Here is a 21,699-nt window from a genome sequence, read left to right as displayed (position 1 = left end):
ACCCAAAGTAGTCTTATAAAAACACAGTTGTCCAAGAAACCAAGCTCCAAAACAACACTTTGGCCTAATGCTGCCAGTCAACTCAAATAAGCACTAAGAGACTAAAACAAGGGGTCCGATAGTTAAGGAAGCATAGGTACTTTGCCATCATTAGTCTGGCGGAAAGCATTGAGAGATCTGTTGGGCTGCTCATCTGTTGGGCTGGAAACCTTGTGATCCAAGTCCAAACTGAAGGGCTAAAGTTGCATCAGGATAGCAGAGCTGGTGACCCCAACTATATGAGTCTATCAGTAATATTCAGATATGGAACTGTACTATGCAGTGTTTCCCCTATAAACACATCTGCCGTCTGGGCATTAGCAGATAAATATCTCCCTGCTGTTAGAAGAAAACATTGTATCTCCAAAATGACAACTTTACAGGAAAAGGAAAAAAACTTTACTTTTAATGTAAGGCAATGGAACCAGACGTCTTTCCAAGTCATTTTGGGCGGTTTCTTCTGGTCCAATCTTCAAGAAATTTACACACAATGTAAAGGACAAAGGGCATTTTCAAAATATGCCAAAAACGGAGATAGGTTTTCGTACGACAGCAGCGATATGCTAAAATATCCAATCTTAGTGGTTTAATGGGCCAACTTTTTTAGGACTTATATATAATATATATATAAATATATATTATATATTATATATAAATATAATTGATCAATTTTCTGATTTTTCCATGTTTTTTTTTTTTTTTTAAATCAGTAAAATTGTGACTGTAAAAATCTGAAATGCACCTTTTGCCACAAACTGTCTGGTTAGGGTGGCACAACAAACCGTACTGTTATTGTGATACGATTTTCCATTATAAACAAATCGTTAGAGCGGTGATGACAGAGAATGCTTCCCTGCACTGGGATTGAAACTGCTCTCCCACACGGGAAACGAGTACCTTAACCATACCGCCAAACGGCATAGAAAACACGCTCCGAGACCTTAAAATGACGCCATAACTGCTTTAATGGACATTCAACTCAAACAGCTGCAGCAAAGAGGAAAACATGCAGCACACAGGCTGCTCAGGCTCTACTGCCAGCTGGGCTACTGAAGCTCGCTACCTGGCGGAAAAGCAAACAGTGTTTATTTGATTAAAGAGGGGTTTAAAGAGCGGTTAGTTAGATCTCTGATTCACACCCCAAAAATGTGTTACGTTCAACCGGAGACGCATTAGTTACTAGTAATGTATCGCTTTTCGTATCGTCCTCAAGATGCCTGACAGTTTTATCGAACATCATATTTGATGTCAATATTGTGCAGCCCTACTGTCTGGGTGAAAGAGAGGCTACGCTTCCATCACCAAAAACTTGGAAAGCTAATCATCAGATTAGAGGCAGACAAACCTGAAATATAAGGTCACGAGAACAAAGCCAGCGGTTTTGTGCAACGAACTGAGAACACATGGGCTGCCTGCCTGTAATCTTATCGCTGTTGAGAACAGTCGTCTTCCCATGGTGGTGAAACTTGTTTCTTGTGAGCTGAAACTGATCAGACCTGAGGAGCTGGATGGGTGGCAGACCAGCAACGTCTGAGCTGATACAAAAAAAATAAATAAATACAAAGTATAATGGACAACAAAGCTACGTCAGGGTATGAGAGAAGACAATGGAGTGGCCGACTGCGTTATGGTTTCTTGGAAAACGTCGTATGGTCAAGCTGCGCGTGCTGCGAGTCTGTATGTATGCTGCAGAGAATCTGGGTCACGGGCTGGGGAAGGGGTGGGACTGAAGCTCAACCAAGGAGGGGGACTTCCCAAGACCACGCCATGAACGGCCTCTTTTACTGCTCACATTTAGAGCAACAAACTCTGCACACATGCAGGCTACCAGAGACGAGAGAGTTAAGGCAGTCTAAAGGGAAAAAAGGGGAAGAAAAAAAAAAAAAAAAAAAAGCTTCCCTCCAACTGAGATTTTTCCTCCAAGTATAAATCTGAAACCACTCTCCAGCCAGACTTCATCAGGGTTATATAACTCCGCCTGATTGGGCTGTTACTTCACGAGGAGAACGTTCTGTGGAAAACTGAAAAAAAAAGAAGAAACGTGTGAGCGAGAATGCAAGAAAGAAAGGAGTAAGGGGCAAAGGAAAGAAAAAAAAGAGACAAAAATGAGATGAGACAGGGATAAAACAAGAGATACAGAATGAGCGAGAGAGCGAGAGAGAGCGAGAGAGACACTCCCCTCTTGAGCTGCCCATAGAAAACAGGAAATGAAGGCAGAAGAGACAGGAAGTGCCCACAGGATGTTGTGTCACTGCTTTGTGTGCTGCAGATGAAAGAACAGTGCGACAGAAGGGAGAGAAAGAGAAAAAAATGTAAAAAAAAAGAAGAAAAAAAAAACCCCTCTGTTTGGCCATCCAAGACATCAGCAGACGACAACAAGGGCCTTTCTATGAGAGGAGACACGTGCTATTGCGTCAGACCCTTACAGTACCGCGCAAATTCACAGCCTTCACTTACTAAAGACCAATCAAAACAGCCACGACACGCGAGTTTCATTTTTCAGGAGCTATTTCTAAAGATAAAGTTCAAAAAATGATTAAATGCTACAGAGAAAAAGGGCTTTTAACAACCACCTGGAAGAGCTGGTAGACACCAAAACTGCCTCATCAGATAAACAGCACTGAAAGCTTTCATCTCTGAGAGAGAGGAGAACATCAAGCTGCTTCAGATCTGAAAACATCCACAGGTGTTTCTGTCCATCCTTCCACTGTGAGAAGACCACTCAGCGCTGTGGGTCTGAAAGGACGTGTAGCTGATCAAGAAGAACCTCACTGAGAAAAGGAGACGGACACACCAAACAAAGAAGCTGAACGATGGACTGACCACCCCAGAGTCCAGACCTCAGCACCACTGAATGGGTTTGATTAGTTCAGAAAATCATCAAGCAGCTTCTCAGACTGAACTTTGGAGGCGAGTCTGCAGGTTCTTTGAGGAACTGAAAGTGAGTCTCCTGAAAAGCGTGGAAGCTGGAATGTAGATAAACAGTGACACACTGAATAATAAAATATTATATATATATATATATATATATATATTTTTTTTTTTTTTTTACTTATTTTCTGTGAAACATATATCGTTCTGCCTTTTTCCAGAGACTGAAAAATGATCAAAGTAAATTTAATAATTTTGACTGAAAAAGAGAAATACATGAAGGGTTGGGTTGGTCTTTGACTTTTGAACAGTGCTATATGTGCAGGCCACACACACACACACACACACACACACACACACACACACACACACACACACACACACACACAGGACAGCTGGTGCACAAAGGTCACACAGATTTTTTCAGATAAAATGGGAATGAAATATTACAAAAACATTCCTCCCTCTGGAAATCTAAGATTCTAGTAGTGCTCCAAAAGAGAGTGTTTGGAATGAAGGCTTGAGAAAAAAAAAAATCCAAAAAGCAACGGAGACTCGTCTCTTCTCTGCCTAGAGCTAGCAGACACGTCGTGTGCACACCCAAGTGTGTATGTGTGTGCACTAGTGCTTATGCCTGGCAGCATTAGCGTGGGCAGCAGCGGAGCAGTGAATATTACTGTCTCTGATAAGGCAGCCCACTCCCTCCAGCTTCAACCATAACAGCCGCCCCTGCATCTCCCAAATGCAATGTGCCTCGCCAGGGCTGCTGCGAGGCTACACTGCTCTACATTAGGGCTGCATGATAGGAGATGGAAATGCCCGCTGCCCTTTATATGGTGTGTAGATTTCATGAAGAATAGGCCAAAACAAACAGCCCAGAAAAGTCTGGTTTCACTGACTTACATTAAAAAGTAGGTTTTCCTCTTTTCTTGTAAGGCCACATTTCTGGAGATACGAGGCGTTTCGATCAGATCAAACCTTTTATCCCTTTCTCTTGTTTTGAACTTGAACTGAAAACGCCCTTTAGAATACGCTAATATTTCATGATGAACGGACCAACAGAAAATCTACAAAAATATACGAAAAAATGGAAAAAAAAAAAAAAAAACTTTTGCTAATTTCCATCCAAAGTTAATAATGTTTACTTTGGGGAAATTTCATGTCACAACAAGGAGCGTGTGATTTTGCTGAGATTGCTTCGTCCCAGCGTGAGTTATTACAGAAGATTTAGGGCCTCTTTCGAGTGAATCTCCCCTGAACTGCCTGTAGAGGAGCAATCCAACACAAACGTGCTGCGTACAATACAACCACAACTAAAGGGCAGCCTGGTGCAGCGCTCAAGCCTCAGGTATATAATTACAGCTCTATAGAATCAATATATAATCCAAGCAAATCCTGATCTCTGTCAAAATTTGTATCTTTAAACCCCCAATTTTGGACCAGCATGCTTGTGAATGGGGACAGGTATGCTTCAAGCACCAATATTTACAGGATGTTAGGAGAGAATATGGGAAGGGTGTGAAGGAAAACAAGCAAGAGAGAGAGAGAGGAAGGAAGGAAGGAAGAAAGGAAGAGAAGCAGTGAGATTTCTCAGGCCTTTTGCGTTGCTCTCACAGTAGAGCAGCAAAGAGCTGCTGGGGGAAAAAAAAAACAACAGCAGAAATACCAGCTAGATGAATTATGCATCTCAAATGGAGCCTTGCAGAAAATGAAAGCGGAGAAAGCGCAGAGATGACAGCACAAGGCCCTGCTCTTCTACCTTCACTGTCGGACTGTTTTATCAGGCAGGGGGGGACGAGATGAAGCTCATCTTTTTGTGGCTGTGCTTCTTTAAGCCACAGCCGCATAGTGCGTACGGCGCCCCCACACAAGCCTGCTACGTTTGTTGCATAAGAACGGCCGTACGGCGCAGAGCAAATGTGATTGCGCGCTGAGTGAGGACTGATTTCTGAGGAAGATGAAGACACGACTTCACAATCATGATGATGCCGTGACTTACTGAGCACATCGCTGTTGTCTCTTCTGTCTCATATCAGTGAAATGGGAGCTTTACCAGAGAAAGAGGCAGCGTTCCCAACTTTAATGTACGTTAACGAACTGAGGATCACTTTCCAAGTCAGCCTGGTATATTTCTATTGGTTCATCGAAGTAGTTCATTCGTTATGAAATACTCACACAATACAATGGATAGCAGGGCTTTTCAAATAAAATCAGCTCAATTTAATTCTGGTCTTGTGTATTTGTATATGTATGCAGTACTTTGGGAATTTCTGGCTGAATAAGCTACATATCGCTTTCTGTTTCTGTATAAAAATTCTCATGTCATAGTGGGATAACCAAACTTCACTTAGACTGCTGTTTTATTGTGAAGTGCAGTGTTTTGTATATCGTATCACGTCAACGTCTCACGTCAACGTCTCACGTAGGGGATAAGCACACTTCATTTACACTCCTGTTTTACTGTCAAGTGTAGTGTTTTGTATATTGTCTCATATTAACGTCTCACATCAACGTCTCACGCAGGGGATAAGCACACTTTAATTATACTCGTGTTTTACTGTCAAGTGCAGTGTTTTGTATATCGTATCACGTCAACGTCTCACGTCAACGTCTCACGTAGGGGATAAGCACACTTCATTTACACTCCTGTTTTACTGTCAAGTGTAGTGTTTTGTACATATCACTGTAAATTTATATCCAGCTGAAATGGGGATTAAAGAGTTTATGATACTGATATTCTTCAAAATCAATGGAAAAATGTACATTCAAAGGTAGATGTGTGCATCTCAATGTTTAAAATGACCTCAGCTGTGACTTCTATTACTAAGAGTTGAGTCAGCATAGTTATCAAAAAATATCATCTACGATAGCTACCAAACGTACTGGAGATGATATCACTGCTGGCCAAAGCTAAACCATCTGCCAAGGGGTCCAACTGCTCTCTGGCAACGAATGAAGTCATTTGTCTACATCATAAGCTCAATAACAGTAATAGGCATAAATATGTTCTCGTAAGAGGCTACCGAACAGTCTGCTCCAGGCAAAGTTCTTCTGACAGGCCAATCCAGCAAATGTGTAGCACACCAAGCTAAAAATCCTATAATGTTGATACAACACAAAACATGGGGATTCTGGGATGACAGCAATATCTGATATGTTTCATCATGTATCTATCGGTGCTGATGCTGAGATTTTTATTTTATATATATATATATATATATATATATATATATATATATATATATATATATATATATATATATATATATATATAAAATGTGTAACCACAGAGGGTGGAGTGCTTTCTTCTTTGCTCCGATTGTGCTTTTATTCACGCAGCCAGTCTTTTTGGACTTAGAATGACGAGTTACACGAACTATCCAAAGTTCAGTACTTCTGAATACATTAATTGGGTAAACACTAACTTTACCTTTATCAAAATAAGCTAGCACCAGGTTGACACCATAACAGCTGTAACAATATTTTTGGGCTTTTTCCCTTTTTGACATGGTATCGTTTGGCATCAAGCATTGCGATTCTACACCTGGTCTCTACACTGAAATGAAAACTCTGGTATCGAGACAACCCTAAACCATGAGGCATTTAGAGTGTAAAAACCTATGCAGCAGTGAACTGGCTCTTGTTTTCATTCTTTGAGCTAAAACAGGGCCGATGAGTCAAAGAGTGCACCACTAATCACCCCGGCTCATTACATAATAAAAGGCAGACTCTCTCCTCTCCCTGGCCTGGGAATGGCAGTGTGCAGTAAATGGCCTTTTTTCCACAGATTAAGGCATTTGTCTGTTCATAATTAAGCTCAATGGAAAAATTATGCCACTGGCACATGTGTACAGAACTCAAGCTTAGTCACTGGGAGGTGTGTCCGTGTGTGCTAGTGGTGAATATGGCGCAAAGGTTACAGGCCTGAACTGGCACATATCCCACTGGGAGAGGAAGCAAGAGAGGTAAACAGGACTACACACACACACACACACACACACACACACAATGACTCAAAGCATCAAGCAGAGAGGAGAGGAATTGTGCCAACCATCACAAATATTCCACAGTCGACTGACAATGACTTAGCATAAAAACACAGACCGAGACCAAAACCAAAACACTAGAAAGTGCCGAGTTGCACTGAGTAAGAGCTACAAACTAGGGCTGCCTTACCCGGTTATGGTCAACCAAGTTACTGCGATAACCGCCGTCATGGTAAAAGCTTTTACGGCTGCTTTAAAAACTAATTTTTAAACATGCTGGGTGACGTCATGTCCTAAACTAAAGAAACCAATCTCAATCATTGAGATGTAAATAAAGTCATTCACCGTAGTCTGAGCTGAAATGGGACACAGTAGGAGCTCCAGTTTTCTTTATGTTGGTGGTGACAGGAACTAGAAATTCAGTTGTCTACAACACAATTAGAGCCAGTTTATTTACAATCCAAACCCACCAGAGAACTTCAACATTTTCTGACTTTTTACATAAAATGTTCATGGTGGTACAACAGTGGTAAATCTGGGGGGGACAAAAAAGTTTCTTTGGGGTCTATATTGCCTATGAATTTTTAAATAAATATATTTTAGGCCAAATCAAAGTCTGAGACATAATGCAGTGAATTCATTAACATTTCATGTAATTACTTCCTATGAGGGAGCATTAAACTTCTCAGACATGTGGTTCCTTTTGATTTAGAAAGCCTCTCTAGCACCAAATGACTCTGAATGACTTTGTTTATATTTGATTACATGAATTATGCACAAATTTGGATAGAATTTGTGGAATTCCTGTATAAGACTACATTTCGCTGTTGTCGGAAAAAACCTTGTATCTCCAAAATTATAACTTTTCAGGAAAAGGAAAAAAACCTCCACTTTTAATTTTTAACGCAAGTGAATGGAACCAGAATGTTGTCCAAGTCATTTTGGGTCATTTCTTCTGGTCCATTCATCATGAAAGTTACATATAATGTAAAGGGTAACAGGTATTTTACCTCTTATCTACATTTTTTCTTCAATCACCTGAAATAGATGAGATGTGGCTGATGAGCTGGGCTTGTTAAAACGCCCTTGGCGCTGTCGGTATGAGAACCAGTCTATATGTTATGGTAAACATTTTAGGCCACTTTATTTTAGAAAGATTAAGCTTTCGCTCGTGTCCTCCGTGTTTGCTCCCATGTACACTGCAGTGCAAGGCACCACCTTTGCTATGCATGTGAAATAACCTACGTGGAAATAAACAAGAGGTAAAGCGATAACCAAAAGAAGTTACCGGCCCAGGTCTGTAAACCCAAGAGCAGCAAAACTCACAGAGATGTGAACCTGAATTTCTTTAGCATACTACAACGACAGCAGTAAAGAAAGAGGAAATGGCTACACTAAAGCGTAATGAACACAAAAGCTGAATGATGTCTTGTAAATGATTGTGAATGAATGGCTGACACGCTCACACACACACACCCAGGGTGAAAATATGGGCATAATCTCACACAATGGCATAATTTGGGAGGAGAAAGGCAGTGAAAGTGACAGACATCCAGTAGGCCAGCGAAAAAGGTGGAGGGGCCCCACCCCCCATTAGCATGACAATGAGCACTCTAGGCATTGTCTGAGGAGGGTGAAAAAAAGGGAAGATTTCACGCTTAACGGCTACTCCATACAAAAGAGGGGGAGTGCCAACGGCCTGATAAAAGGTTACGGAGGCTGATCCCAGTCTGTAAAAAGACCAAGTTGACCAGAAAACACAGTCACACTTACCCTTAATGTGTAAATACTAGAGCCGAACGACTGAGCACTTTTAAACAGCGAAATCACAGGCGGAAGTTTTCGAATCGCTATTTTAATTTGGGATGTACCTATTTGAGAATTCGATATCTCACGTTTATGTATTTGCCAGTTGCATAGATACATAAACATTCATAAAACGTAGAAATCTGAACTAGATCCAGCTGGATTAGCATTAGAGAGAAAGGTGACACATTTTTAGGGGCTAAAAATGCAGCAAAATTAACATAAAACTGATTTCAGTGCACTGGAACAAAGTGGTCTAAAGATTTCTGACAAAGTGTAATACTTATTTCTAATGTATTACTCAAGTCTAAACATCTGTCTGATCTCCTGCCTCCTATATCACTCACAGTCGTCTCAAGTGGAGGAAATCAACCTCGTGATCCTAGCAGTCTGCCACACGGCACTCGGCTAAATCCAAAGAAAAATAAGCTCATTTAAATGTTAAATTGCAAATAAAAAAAGTGCAACTACAAGATTTCCCCACAAATTGTTCAGTCCTGGTATAAGCAGCAACAGATACAACCGCTTTACGTCCAAAAGGCCGTCACGGACCAAGGATCTTATTTCCCAATATTCACAAAAATCTAGGCCTAAAGTGATTATTATCCAGTAGGAACGCACAGCCTTGACATCTGGCTTACGTTATCAGGCTAATTAAGAAAATCCTGCTGTAAAAATACCCCTCGGATTAATTAACTCACTGTCAATATGTGTATCACTAGCAACAGCACAAAAAAAAAACCCTTAAAAGTCTTGCTCAGAGCTACAAAGTGGACGAGTCCCCAAACGACACACTAAACGACTTAATCTAAGCCCAGAGCCCTGTAGAGGATCAGGATTTCATTAAGAAACACGTCTGAACTGCCCATTACCAACAAATAACTCCATGATCTGCTAAGCTAAGCCCAAACGTGAGAGCAGAGTGGTGGCCCTTGCTCTTTTATTAAAGAAAACAAGAGGTGAACGCCTTACCCGGAACCTTCTCATCCCCTCGTGTCCTGCAGATCCCCGCTTAACGGAGTTATGTTTGTGTTATCATGATTTTCCTCAGCCCAGCACACAAACAAAAACACACCGCAGCCCCCCACACAAACACTAGCCTTTCTTCTTCCTTCTACCCACAATTCCCTGCCGCCTGCCGTGAGGCCCGCCTCCTTACCTGAGTCAGAATCTTTCTGGTCTCCATTGGCTCCGACGGTGAAGGGCAGCTTCCTCTTAGGAGCTTTCTCTTTCATCTCTTTGACGCCATCGCCGCGGTCTGATTTAGGAGTTTTGTTTGACGAGCCTTTATCTTTATCCTAAAGAAAAAACACAGGAATAAGGAGTTAGAAAACACTGGACTAACACAGTATCAGGTATATCACACTAAAGCCACCATACAGGCTGCACCGTCACTACTATTTGGAATATTTGTGTAAAAAAAAAAAAAAAAAAAAAAAAAAAAAAAAGTCCATGTCTCAGTAAATGTGGTTTAGGGATCTACAACGATACGGCATAACATTAAGACCACCTCCTCGTTTCTGGAGCACTTTGTAGTTCTACAGTTACAGACTGGAGTCCATCTGATTCTCTGATACTCTGTTACCCTGTTCTTCAGTGGTCAGGACCCCCATGGACCCCCACAGAGCAGGTACTATTTTGGTTGGTGGATCATTCTCAGCACTGCAGTAACACTGATGTGGTGGTGGTGGTGTGTTAGTGTGTGTTGCGCTGGTCTGAGTGAATGAGACAGTTTTTAAACACCTCAGTGTCTCTGCTGGACTGAGAATAGTCCACCAACCAAAAATATCCAGCCAACGTCCTGTGGGCAGCGTCCTGTGACCACTGATGAAGGACTAGAGGATGACCAACACAAACTGTGCAGCAGCAGATGAGCTGTCGTCTCTGACTTTACATCTACAAGGAGGACTGACCAGGTAGGAGTGTCTAATAGAGTGGACAGTGAGTGGACACAGTGTTTAAAAACTCCAGCAGCACTGCTGTGTCTGATCCACTCATACCAGCACTACACACACTAACACACCACCACCACGTCAGTGTTACTGCAGTGCTGAGAATGACCCACCACCCAAAATAGTACCTGTTCTGTGAGGGTCCATGGGGGTCCTGACCACTGAAGAACAGGGTAACAGAGTATCAGAGAAACAGATGGACTACAGTCTGTAACTGTAGAACTACAGAGTGCAGCTATACAGTAAGTGGAGCTCATCAAATGAAGATAAACGAAGATATAAATATTGTGACAAACACAGATCTAATATTGCTGACATTGAAAAAAATATATGTAAATAACTTAGCAAGCTTGCAGCTGGCTAATGAGTAATTATACAAATAAACAGCAGCAGCGACAACGACAGCAGCATCACTTTATATAGAAATTTTTAATTCAGGAACAATATCTCAAAATCTGCACAGTGATGCATGGTAACATTAATACTTCACACTAATTAAAAAAAAAAAACAGCACAATTAGAGACCACAGGCATAAAGAAGCTGCAATAATCAATGCTTAACTAAACAAATGTGCTTTTACTCTGGATTTAAAAGACCCCCATAAAGCTTGCACACCCTCCAACTCACCAACAGTCTCGCTGGCACTGCAGGCCCTTTCTGCTTCTCTATTGCACCCATGCAGCCCCTAAAGCGTACCTCGCCAAAAGCTCACCATCAAGGATACACAAGGCACTCTGCACACAGACGGACCCCCACTCTGACTCACACCCATAACATCGACGTATGAAAAGAATGTACTGATTCAATAAAATCGCTAAGAGCAGAAAATGCTGCACAAGATACGAGAAAAAATAATTAATACATAAATACAAAAAAATGGTCACAATATGCTTTAGTGAGCATACGGCGGATATTTTGTTATGAAGAAAGCATAACTTGTTTACTCAGAAGGTCTAGTGAACATCACTGTAAATGTAAATTAATATAATAAAGGACATTTCTTACATTAAAATTCAGCTCTTTACAATGATAGACAAATAAATGAGTAAAAACACAGAAAAACAAAGTAATAAAAAATACACAGATAAAAATAAGTAAGCGTGAAAAAAAAAATGAAATGGATGAAGTCAGATCACAAACAGAAGCACAGCAGGGCGTGTTTAGCTGACTTTTTCCTACTTCAGTTTATTTTATTTTATTTATTTAACCTTTTATTTATTTATAGATTTTATTAACAATGATTTTCATTGAAGACTAAACGGCACATCTGCTTCCTCCAACAAACCTGTGTGAAGACCATCAACTAACAGTCTGGAGCAGTAAGGGATCTAAATCAGACTCCAAACTACTCATAGTATTTTTTATTGTGTGTGTGTGTGTGTGTGTGTGTGTGTGTGTGTGTGTGTGTGTGTGTATGTATGTATGTATGTGTATACACACACTATATTTTAATATAGACATTTTTTGTCTGTTCCAACTGACCAAACCTCAGAACAATTAAGGCCCAATCCCATTTCACCCCTCGCCCCCATCACTGAGCCCTTACCCCTCCGTTTTGCACGTTCATGTCTAGGGGTAGGCCGAAGTGTTAGGGATACACGGAGCTCCAACACGAAGGTTTTTCAATCAGACTCTAAACGGAGTGTAATGAGAATAAAATAATGGACAAGAGACCAAAGTAACCCACAAATGTGAGAATTTTCTCTGTTAAAATAATTATATATATATATTATAAGCACTGTATTTTCTTAGTTTAGTGTCATTTCAGTGTATTTTGGTTTTCTTCTTCATAACAAGCATAAAACAATCGCTAACAGCACACTAATGACTCTGTAGCTATCTAAATTTCCTGTTCCACCTTAAATAGTTTAAGGTGGAACGGGAAAATTTGAGCAAAAAGCTGGTGAATATCTGACTTCAGCTTCATATCACTGAAGAATTAGGGGGGTGATAATAAATAATTGCCCCCCTCTTTGAAGGCGTACGATGCCCTAAATGTAACTAAAGCCCAGCAGAGAGGAGCTGAAACTTCCCCTCCTCTGCTGTCCCTGCAGAGCGGCGCTAGTAGCTGTTAATGAAGTGATGTTTGTGTTTTTTGGTTTATCTTTTTAATTTTAGAGTTTGTCCCATTTCATAGGGCAATTTTTCAACCCCTACCCCTTGTAACTCGATTCCAAGGGGTTAGAGGGGTAAGAAGAAGAAATGGGATTGGCCTAAATATCTTGACATCAAGTATCATGAAAAGGTCTTCAAGTATCGTGACATCATATTTTTTGCCATATCGTCCAGCCCTGTCAGCTGATGCACATCGTTTCAGTATCGGTGCAGTGGCAATTGCGTCGTCTCTCCAGTGCACCCTACATTTTTCAGTGTATATATATATGAGGTCCCGTTATGTCCTGTGCATGCAGGCTTCTGAACTCAATCCCCTCACTCTTCCACTAGAATTTAGCATTATATAACAGAGCAAACGTGATGGCCAGCGCTCTGCTGACCACCCTCGATAATCATACTCGTGGGCTGAGACTACAACGTAAGCTTCCCTGGAAAGTGTGAAGCGTGATTATACAAATAAAATACATTAATAAACACACTTATGCAATGTGCGGTGTTGCCCCCCCACCCCCCTTCTCCATTTACTTGATTCTAGAAGGCAGGCAGGAGCAGCTGGAGCGCTGGCAGGCTGCTGGCAGCCCTAATGAAGGCTAATTAAGGAGCTCTTTGTGGAAGTTTGGGGTTGAACATGGAGCGATAAGGCTGAGGAGGAATGCAGAGTGGCGTTGTTCCCACAGTCTGCCTCTTTCTCCCTCCCCCTCTTTTCTTCCCTCTCTCGCTCTCTTTGTCTCAAGGCCCGGGACCACTAACACGCCCGCTGTCATAAGACTGTGATATCACTGCCTGATCACACACTATGTTACTGTGCGTGAACTCGACAGTCTCCCTCGTTTGGGAGAGATGAAGAAAAACATCAAAATGCCTCAATAACTCAATACTGTCCACATCTGAAACGACAAGTTTACTTCCATGGGGTTGGGGTGGGGCTAGGGTGACGTTCTGGTGGGCCAACTTTGGTCTTTGGGCAAAACTTTGGACAGCCCTGCTTTAAACCAAAGACAAGTTCCGTGGCCTTTTTACTCATCATAATAAACGTAGCCGAAAGGCACAAGATACAGCGACACGTGTCAACAAACATCCAGGCACATGACCAGATACAACAGTCTGGCTGCAGCCGTCAAATATTTTCATTTATAAATACGAAAACACTCTCAAATATTCAAACATCCTTTAAGATAAAAGCTCAAGTAGTGATATTTTTAATAAATTAACAGGAAAAAAATCGGACATAAAACCAGCTTCTACTGTTGCGTGTACATAAACCCAAAAATCTAAACAATGAGGCAGAAACTTGAAACACAACTTTAATCGTCACCTTAAACAATGAGAACTGTTTTGATCAGCCTTTGTCAGCTGACCACAGTATTGTGGGACTGCAGTACAGTAGGTGGCTTTAATAAATCAAAGTTTAAGGTCAATACAGCCGCCTGTTTTAGAGCCATAGATCACCAACATGCTTAATCATGAAACTGTCAAATTTTATGAATTTTTGCTGCAGTTCTATTTTAAACACGCAACACCAGAAATGACTAGGGATGTAAAAACGCATCGTATCAATATCGTACCAATTATGACTGATGATGGTCGACTCATTTTTCATAGTCTGTGTTAAAATTGCTGATACAGCCCTGAAATTAAATACAAGACACAGACGAGATTGACAGAGCAATGAAAGACCTCAAAAAACTTTAAATTCAAATTCACCAAGCCTAGTGTTTTTAAGCCATTGAGTGCCAGTGGCATAAGCCCCGCCCCTTCACTGCACGCTCTGCTCTGATAGGACGCGCCCAGATTCCTAGTTCTGATCAAAAGTCGTTTCCATAAAATCTCGTATAATGAGAAACGCTCTTAAAAAACGTCCAAGCATTATTTTAAAAATTCATAAAAAAACCGACACTTTATTGAAACTATCCTGTTCGTTCACTATTTATACATAAAAATCATCCTATATAAACCATTTATAACATCGTAATAATGCTTATGTTAGGCACTCAGGAGGGACTGAAGCAGCACATGGAGCAAAACAGGAGGAATCAAATGAGCATGGCATAAGCCCCGCCCCTTCACTGCATGCTCTGCTCTGATAGGACGCGCCCAGATTCCTAGTTTTGATCGTGTTTTCCATGAAATACTGCAAATGTGAAAAGCTCAGAAAAGATTTACTTAAAACAGTCATCAAACACCGACACAGCATTGAAATTATCCTGTTAATATACTATTTATACATAATTACCCTATATAAACCATTTATAACAGCACAACTGTATTTATGTTCAGGCAGAGCGTGCACTCAGGAGGGACTGGAGCAGCACAAGGAGGAAAACAGGCTGAATCAAATGACAGCTGTGAGCCACTGCTTTGCTTCAAAGCCGCCTGCGTGAGTGGCCCTGTTTAGTGACTGGTCTCCTAGCAATGCTCTTGCGCACTCACTCTCCCTCGCTTGCTCTCGCCCGCTCTCTCGCGCTCCCTCCCTCTTGCAGTGTCTGATGCAATCCTGCACTGAATTCTGTACATACGCACACACGCCGTAGTCGTATTTCGCAGCATGATCCCATCACTGCCATGACCTCATCAGCCTGCGTCTCGGGCTGCTGCTACAGTTGCGCGGGGCTGGACGTGCGCAAGAGCGCTCAGAAATAAAGCGCTTATAAACGAAAGAGCGGCGCCAGCACAGCGGAAACACACACGGAGCTCCAACATGAAAAACACCCATCTAACCGACTGGAAAAGCTATCTGCACTTAAATAAACAGGATAAGGAGATAAAAGTCAGCCTGGTGACGACTCACAACCCAATATAGCGGAGGAAGGAGTTTAAGGGAAGAGATCCATCACAGGTGACATTAGGCTGACGTGCATGTAGGCTAAGCTATTTACCCTGGCACTGATTCAAATGTGTGGCAAATATACTTTTATTAAAAAAAATAACTAAAACATTTCTTCAGGTGTCTACTGTCTAGTACAGGGAATTAGACATGGACACGGGGCAATATGACAGAATTGGACCGTATTCATCACTACGAATATCATCACTACGCAACAGAGCACTAAACATCTGCATGATTTACTGAGAGCAGTCACTTAAACCTGAATTTACTGGAGTGCTGTGTGTAACGTACTGATGAAATATCATCGCATTCATAGCTTTTGACAGTAATTTAGAAACCAAATACTGTGATGCGTATCTTGTATCGTGACCTGCAACTTCAAGTACTGCGACATTACATTTGTGCCACCCCTAATAGACACCACACAAATAAGGGTGTAACAAGGTGATACATGCATTTTATTATACACGAATAAATTTGCTCTGCTTCGTAATGAGCCCTTACTTATAGTCAGGGTTCAGTGTTAGACTCGCCAAAGATTTTACACATACTTTAAATATTTTAACTGTTCTTCTGTGAGATGCTCAAATGTTAATTTAGGTTTTTTGACATTGTATATCTGTGCTGCCGGATGAAACCCTCGTACAGCAAACCTCCAAAACAGTAACTTTACAGCAGAAAGAATAAAACAGATGTTACTTTTGATGAAAGTCAATGGAACCAGATGTTTGTCCATGTCACTTTGGACCATTTCCTTCGGTCCCTTCATCATAATATTTATACACAATATAAAGGACAACAGGCACTTCGAAATTATGTGTGTAAATTATGATGAAGGATCCAACAGAGAGTCCAAAATTACCGCCACTAAATTTTTAATGTAAATTAATGCAAAGAGATGAACACAGACACCTTCTACTTCAAAGTTCCCATTCAGAAGATATAGTTCTGTTTTTGGACAGTGACGATATGAGGCTGTTTTAAGGCCTCGCGCTAGAACCAAATCATTAATGTGCCATCCGAAACACTCGGGGGTAATAAACACACCTGCATGACAGAAAATGGGCATTTTGAAAATAAATCAAACTTTGATGCTTGAATAACGTCATATAATTAATGTGTAAAATAATACAGTGGTTTTGTATACAGTGACAGATCTACAAGTCCAAGCAAGCTACACTGGTAACGGATTAGTGGGGATTACACTGCGTTTAACAGAACAATGAATTATGGGAGTGCCATCCAAAAAGCTGGTTATGCTGTATGTTATTGCGCAGCTAGATAACCATCACTCTGATATGTCACGATAAACTGGATCCTCAAAATCTTCACCTACGAGTTTCGCCTACTTGGTCGCGTCAAGGTTTTTCAGCTGTGCGTGCCACATTTCAATGGCAATAACAAAAACTCTCTTTCAAGAGTTTTTATTCAGGCAGTTGTTCAGTTTAATTCAGTCGGTTTAGTCGGGTATGACAATTAATTGGTGGGGCACTGAAATGACCCCTGAAACCAGGCCTGCCCACCAAGCTGGATTCCTTGCTTGGCTGGCTAACGTAAAGCTTAATGCGATCAAACCACCGATTTTCTGTCTCTCCAAATTGGATCACTTTTTACCAGGGCACATCACCACGATAGCTAATGCTACATGCCTAACCTGCTTCAGGGCAGGTGAAGTTCGAGATTTTGTACCAACTGAGGCCAAATTTCTGACCAATCAACCTCTGACTGATGAGGGTTGAGCCTTTTATCTTTTTACCAGCTCTTGTTGACGTTTGTGGCGTCAATCACATAAAAAGCATAACTTTTCAGGGGAGAAAAATCAAGCAACATAATTCTATAAACTAATCTACAATATAAAAAAATTACGCCAATAAACACCAACACAGTAATAGGGGCAACACTGCTTCTGCTATAAATGCATTACTTCATAATTTACTTTTCTACATATTTACATTGTAAATTTCTTTGAAGCTCCTCGTGTTCCTTTTGTGCTTTTATGCTTTCATGTGCGCATCAGTGATTTAATCATGGGCCACGTATCTAATCTTGAGTTAACCAAGAAAGATTCAGCATAAGAAACTTATCATAAGACAAGTTAACCACAGCTGCATCGGTCAGCTTTTGAGAAGTTGAGCCCAGGTTTTTGGATCACTTTTCGCACAGACTAAAAAAAAAAAGTTTTTTTTTTTTTAGAAATTTAATTTGCATTTCAAACAAACCAGCCTGTGCTGTATACGATGAGATGCGAGAGAGATTCTCACATGAAATATCTAAAAGCAAATCCTCAGAATCAAAACTGCACTGGACCTGAACACGTGTCCCGTTCGTTATTAACAGAGCAAAACTGAGCAGGGAAAGAGTAACGCGTGCACGAGACGGAGCGCGTGTCTCTCGGGAACTGGATTTAGATGATAATCAATACAGCAGGCGCTCTTTCACCAGCGCAGTGCCAGACTGTCTCCTAACTGCTCATAATGGTTTTAGCGGGTCATAACTGTGGTGCGTGTGCACGTAAGTGAGCGATGAGACGAGGGAAGGTTCTCTCACCTTCTTCCCACCCTGCTTCTCCACCATGTCGGTGCTGAGTGGGAAGTCCTCCAGCTGGGGGGTTTTAGAACCCCCACCCTTGGGCATCGTTCAGCTTTCGCCACGCCAAACCACATTCACGCCTCCATCGCGTCGTCATCGACCGTCTGGGAGAAGGAAGGAGGAAAAGAGAGAGGGAAAAAGAGAGAAAAACATTAGCACCTGGTTGCCGGCCTCCCTAGAAAAGCCATTTCTGCTCAGTCACACAATGCTCCCATTAGCAGAACATCAAGCTTTCCATTTCCAGCAATTACACCTCAGCTTGGCTGGTGAAGGTGATGGGCAGGCGGCTTCACTCGCTCAGCGCTGCCCTTTAAATGTGGGTTAGCTCTGATTGCTCTGCCAAATCCGTGGCATTTTGTTAAATGCAGTTTAATGTAAACCTCGAAAAAAAAAAAAGAAAGAAAAAAAAACAAGCTCCAGCAAACGCCTGCTAAACAGACGAGATCTGGGGCAGTGCTGGACGATATATTGTTTACAGTGGTTTACCGTGATACTGATAAAACGTGATATTCATTTTTTTCAGGTTGAAAAGCACTAAAAGATAACAAGCATCATGTCAATTACAACAATCTACAACATAAAACATAAAAAAAACATAAAAAAGAGCGATCTGGGGAAAATATCTAATTGCAATTTTTCTCAGCAATATTGTGAATAAGATCCAGGCTTGGGTTTATTTTTTTGGCCAAGACCACCAAAATACCCACTTTTTCATGTAGAGGCTTGAACACAGAACATAACTCCAATTTATTTATTATTAGGTTACATGTACTTAAAAATATATTCTACTACTACTACTACTACTACTACTACTACTACTACTACTACTACTACTACTACCTGTTATCAGGTTAATCTGTGGCTGATTTGAAAATTGCACAAACTTGTAATTTTGGATATAAAAATTCTTAAGCTTCTTGTTTTTTTTGATATTTGATTTTATTCTGCACACACACTTCACTCGTGGCATCCTGAACCTGGACGTTAACTGTAATGTATGCCATCTCCTTGTTGCTTTGAAATACAAACACCACAAAATACATAAAACGATGTACTTTATCACTTTACGCATAAATGATGGGACTTTTTTTGAGAATACTGCAAAGCTGAATTTTATCAACGCCATCAGCATGTATACAGGGCACTGAGCCTATGCTGTAATGCAATACTGCATACAGTGTTACATGGCAACATCCATATCTATGGTCAAATGTGTGTAATTATTGATTGAAAAACTATACCAAACACACACTTCACTTACAGAACATGTGCACTGTACTATGCAGAGTGTGCTGGTGACAATTTTAGCCATACTGTGCAAGGACCTTTTGGCTATATACCCAGAACTACGCCTCAGACAAACGGCACATTAGTCAAGAGTTCATTTTTTTGACTCAGCAAATTCATGTCGCCTTTGATCCTTCACTGTTTTTAACATCCTCTTCTGACACCTGACAGCTCTGCACTAGATGAACCTCACTGATCTGTGGGTTTCCTTCACTACTGGTAAAAATCCACAGCTGCCTGGGTTGCAAAACAGCCACGTCATAATAAGAAAAATAATCAGACCGGCATTCATTTATTTACATTTCGTGACCACAGCAGGGCTCTGAACTGGCCTGAGGAACAAACATGAAAGCTGGAAATGAGCAGCGACAAAAACGAAATCATCCTCGACGCTTACATGAATCTTATACAGACACACAAATCGTTTTTGTTCCATGAAGGCAACAATTCACTCTTTGAACCAGATTACTGTTTACGTCTAACCTCCCTACTTCCAAATGTCTTTGGACTAATGCCATAACCTGTACGATAACCTGCTCTTATCTATACAAGCCCAACTGTCATCCTTCTATCTGCTCTCTAAACCCTCTATTTATTCATATTAGGCCTAACAGCTTATTCAAAAGGAACTGGTGTTTAATTTTAATGTCACGCTGGCAAGAATGAAAACGTTAAAATGTTGGTTCTACTCTGACTGAGGCCGGGTTGAGAGGAAGGCAGAAATGCCTGCTGTAATTATAAACGTTAAAAAACTGTCAAAGATCAAAACTACCAGGATTCAGATTGAAGAGGCCAGAGGGGGCGGGGCTTATGCCATGCTCTCATTTGTCGTCTCTCAGTGATCAATACTAGATATCTGGAAGAATCCTAAACGTTGCAGTACGGTTGCTTTTAAATAGAGATACACTGTCAGAAATGAAGGTTCTGTGCTGGTACATTTGTTATTCATCCAGGTATAAACATAGATGGTCCGTCCCTCCGCCCTCAAGGCGTAGATGTTCCCTCAAAAGGTACAGCAGTTGTTGTAAGGTCTGAATGTGAAATTTAAATAAAATTTTCCAGGTGAAAAGTTGGTATTTGTTCCTTTTCATAACCAAATGTTTTAAAACAGAACAGTAGAATAAAAGCCTTGAGGCGAGGCGAGGCGGGGTGCGTGGAGTCAGTCCAGCTTGGAACAGATCATTTCAGTGGATTATGGTTCAGTTATGTTCCCTGACTAAAGGCACTGAGATGGACCCTTGAGGGTCCCATCCCAATGACAAGACAGTGACAGTTTAGCACCTTTATTTCTGAGAGTGCACAGCACTGCGCAGTCTGAGCACTGACACAGCAAAGAAAACGTTAGAACAAGATGAATACAAGTAGAACAAGGAGTCATCATACAGGTTAATAATGTTGGGGTGGAGCTAAATTTCCACCCCTCTCCTCGTGGAAGCCCAGTTTTATTAGTAGTGATCATCCCATGCCTGGTTTGGGAAATCAGTCCTTTCTTATTTTAAATCAAGTGTGTTGGTGATAGAACTCCTCATGTGGGCTGGGGGAGTCCAGGAGAAACCTAGAACCAAGCATCTCGTCAAACTTGCCAACAAGACTTCTTCTTTTAAATGGAGGGAAAAAAAAAAATCCTCTTTTACTGTATTTGTTTATTTGAAACTACTTTAAAGTGATATGTTTCATAAGCAAACGTGTATCTAAATGTGTTTTTAACAATGTGCTTAGGGGCCTGTATGTGTGTGCAAGAGGGCTAACACACATATCCTGTGTTTGTCTGAAACATAGATTGTTCACATCCTCAGAAATAAACACAACCTGCTATGGAGATCTTCATTTTCCAGATGGACAAAAGATACACAGACGAGTGCATGGACATTGCTGCCCGTGCAGCCGATGTATACGTATGAAGACATGATGGTTAAAATCAAGTATGATTACAATTAAATCAGAGCAAAGTGGGATCAGAGTGGGCACCCAGGCTCTAACTACTGAAGTCATTCATAAACGTCTAGAGGAAAATGTTCTATAGGCCCAATTTCATTTACCTGAGATCTACACCGATCAGGCGTAACATTCTGACCACCTCGTTTCTACGCTCACTGTCCATTTTATCAGCTCCACTTACTGTATAGCTGCACTCTGTAGTTCTACAGTTACAGACTGTAGTCCATCTGTTTCTCTGATACTCTGTTCTTCAGTGGTCAGGACCCCCATGGACCCTCACACAGCAGG

General features: G+C 41.1%; 1 protein-coding gene across 3 annotated transcripts in view; it reads right to left on the bottom strand.

The window, feature by feature from the left end:
* Positions 1-21,699, bottom strand: part of ankrd11 (ankyrin repeat domain 11) — a 174,535-nt gene that overhangs the window by 20,435 nt on the left and 132,401 nt on the right. For all 3 annotated transcript variants that reach the window (XM_017721647.2, XM_017721649.2, XM_017721648.2), the window contains 2 exons: positions 18,145-18,290; positions 9,862-10,000 (listed from right to left, as the gene is read on the bottom strand). In XM_017721647.2, coding sequence (XP_017577136.1) covers positions 9,862-10,000; positions 18,145-18,231 — 226 coding nt within the window. In that variant the 5' untranslated portion in view covers positions 18,232-18,290. The remainder of the gene's footprint in view (positions 1-9,861; positions 10,001-18,144; positions 18,291-21,699) is intronic.

This window comes from Pygocentrus nattereri, chromosome 25, assembly GCF_015220715.1.
Source record: "Pygocentrus nattereri isolate fPygNat1 chromosome 25, fPygNat1.pri, whole genome shotgun sequence".
Lineage (NCBI taxonomy): Eukaryota > Metazoa > Chordata > Actinopteri > Characiformes > Serrasalmidae > Pygocentrus > Pygocentrus nattereri.
The sequence above is the reverse complement of the archived record's forward strand: the minus strand, read 5'-3'. Positions and strand labels throughout refer to the sequence as shown.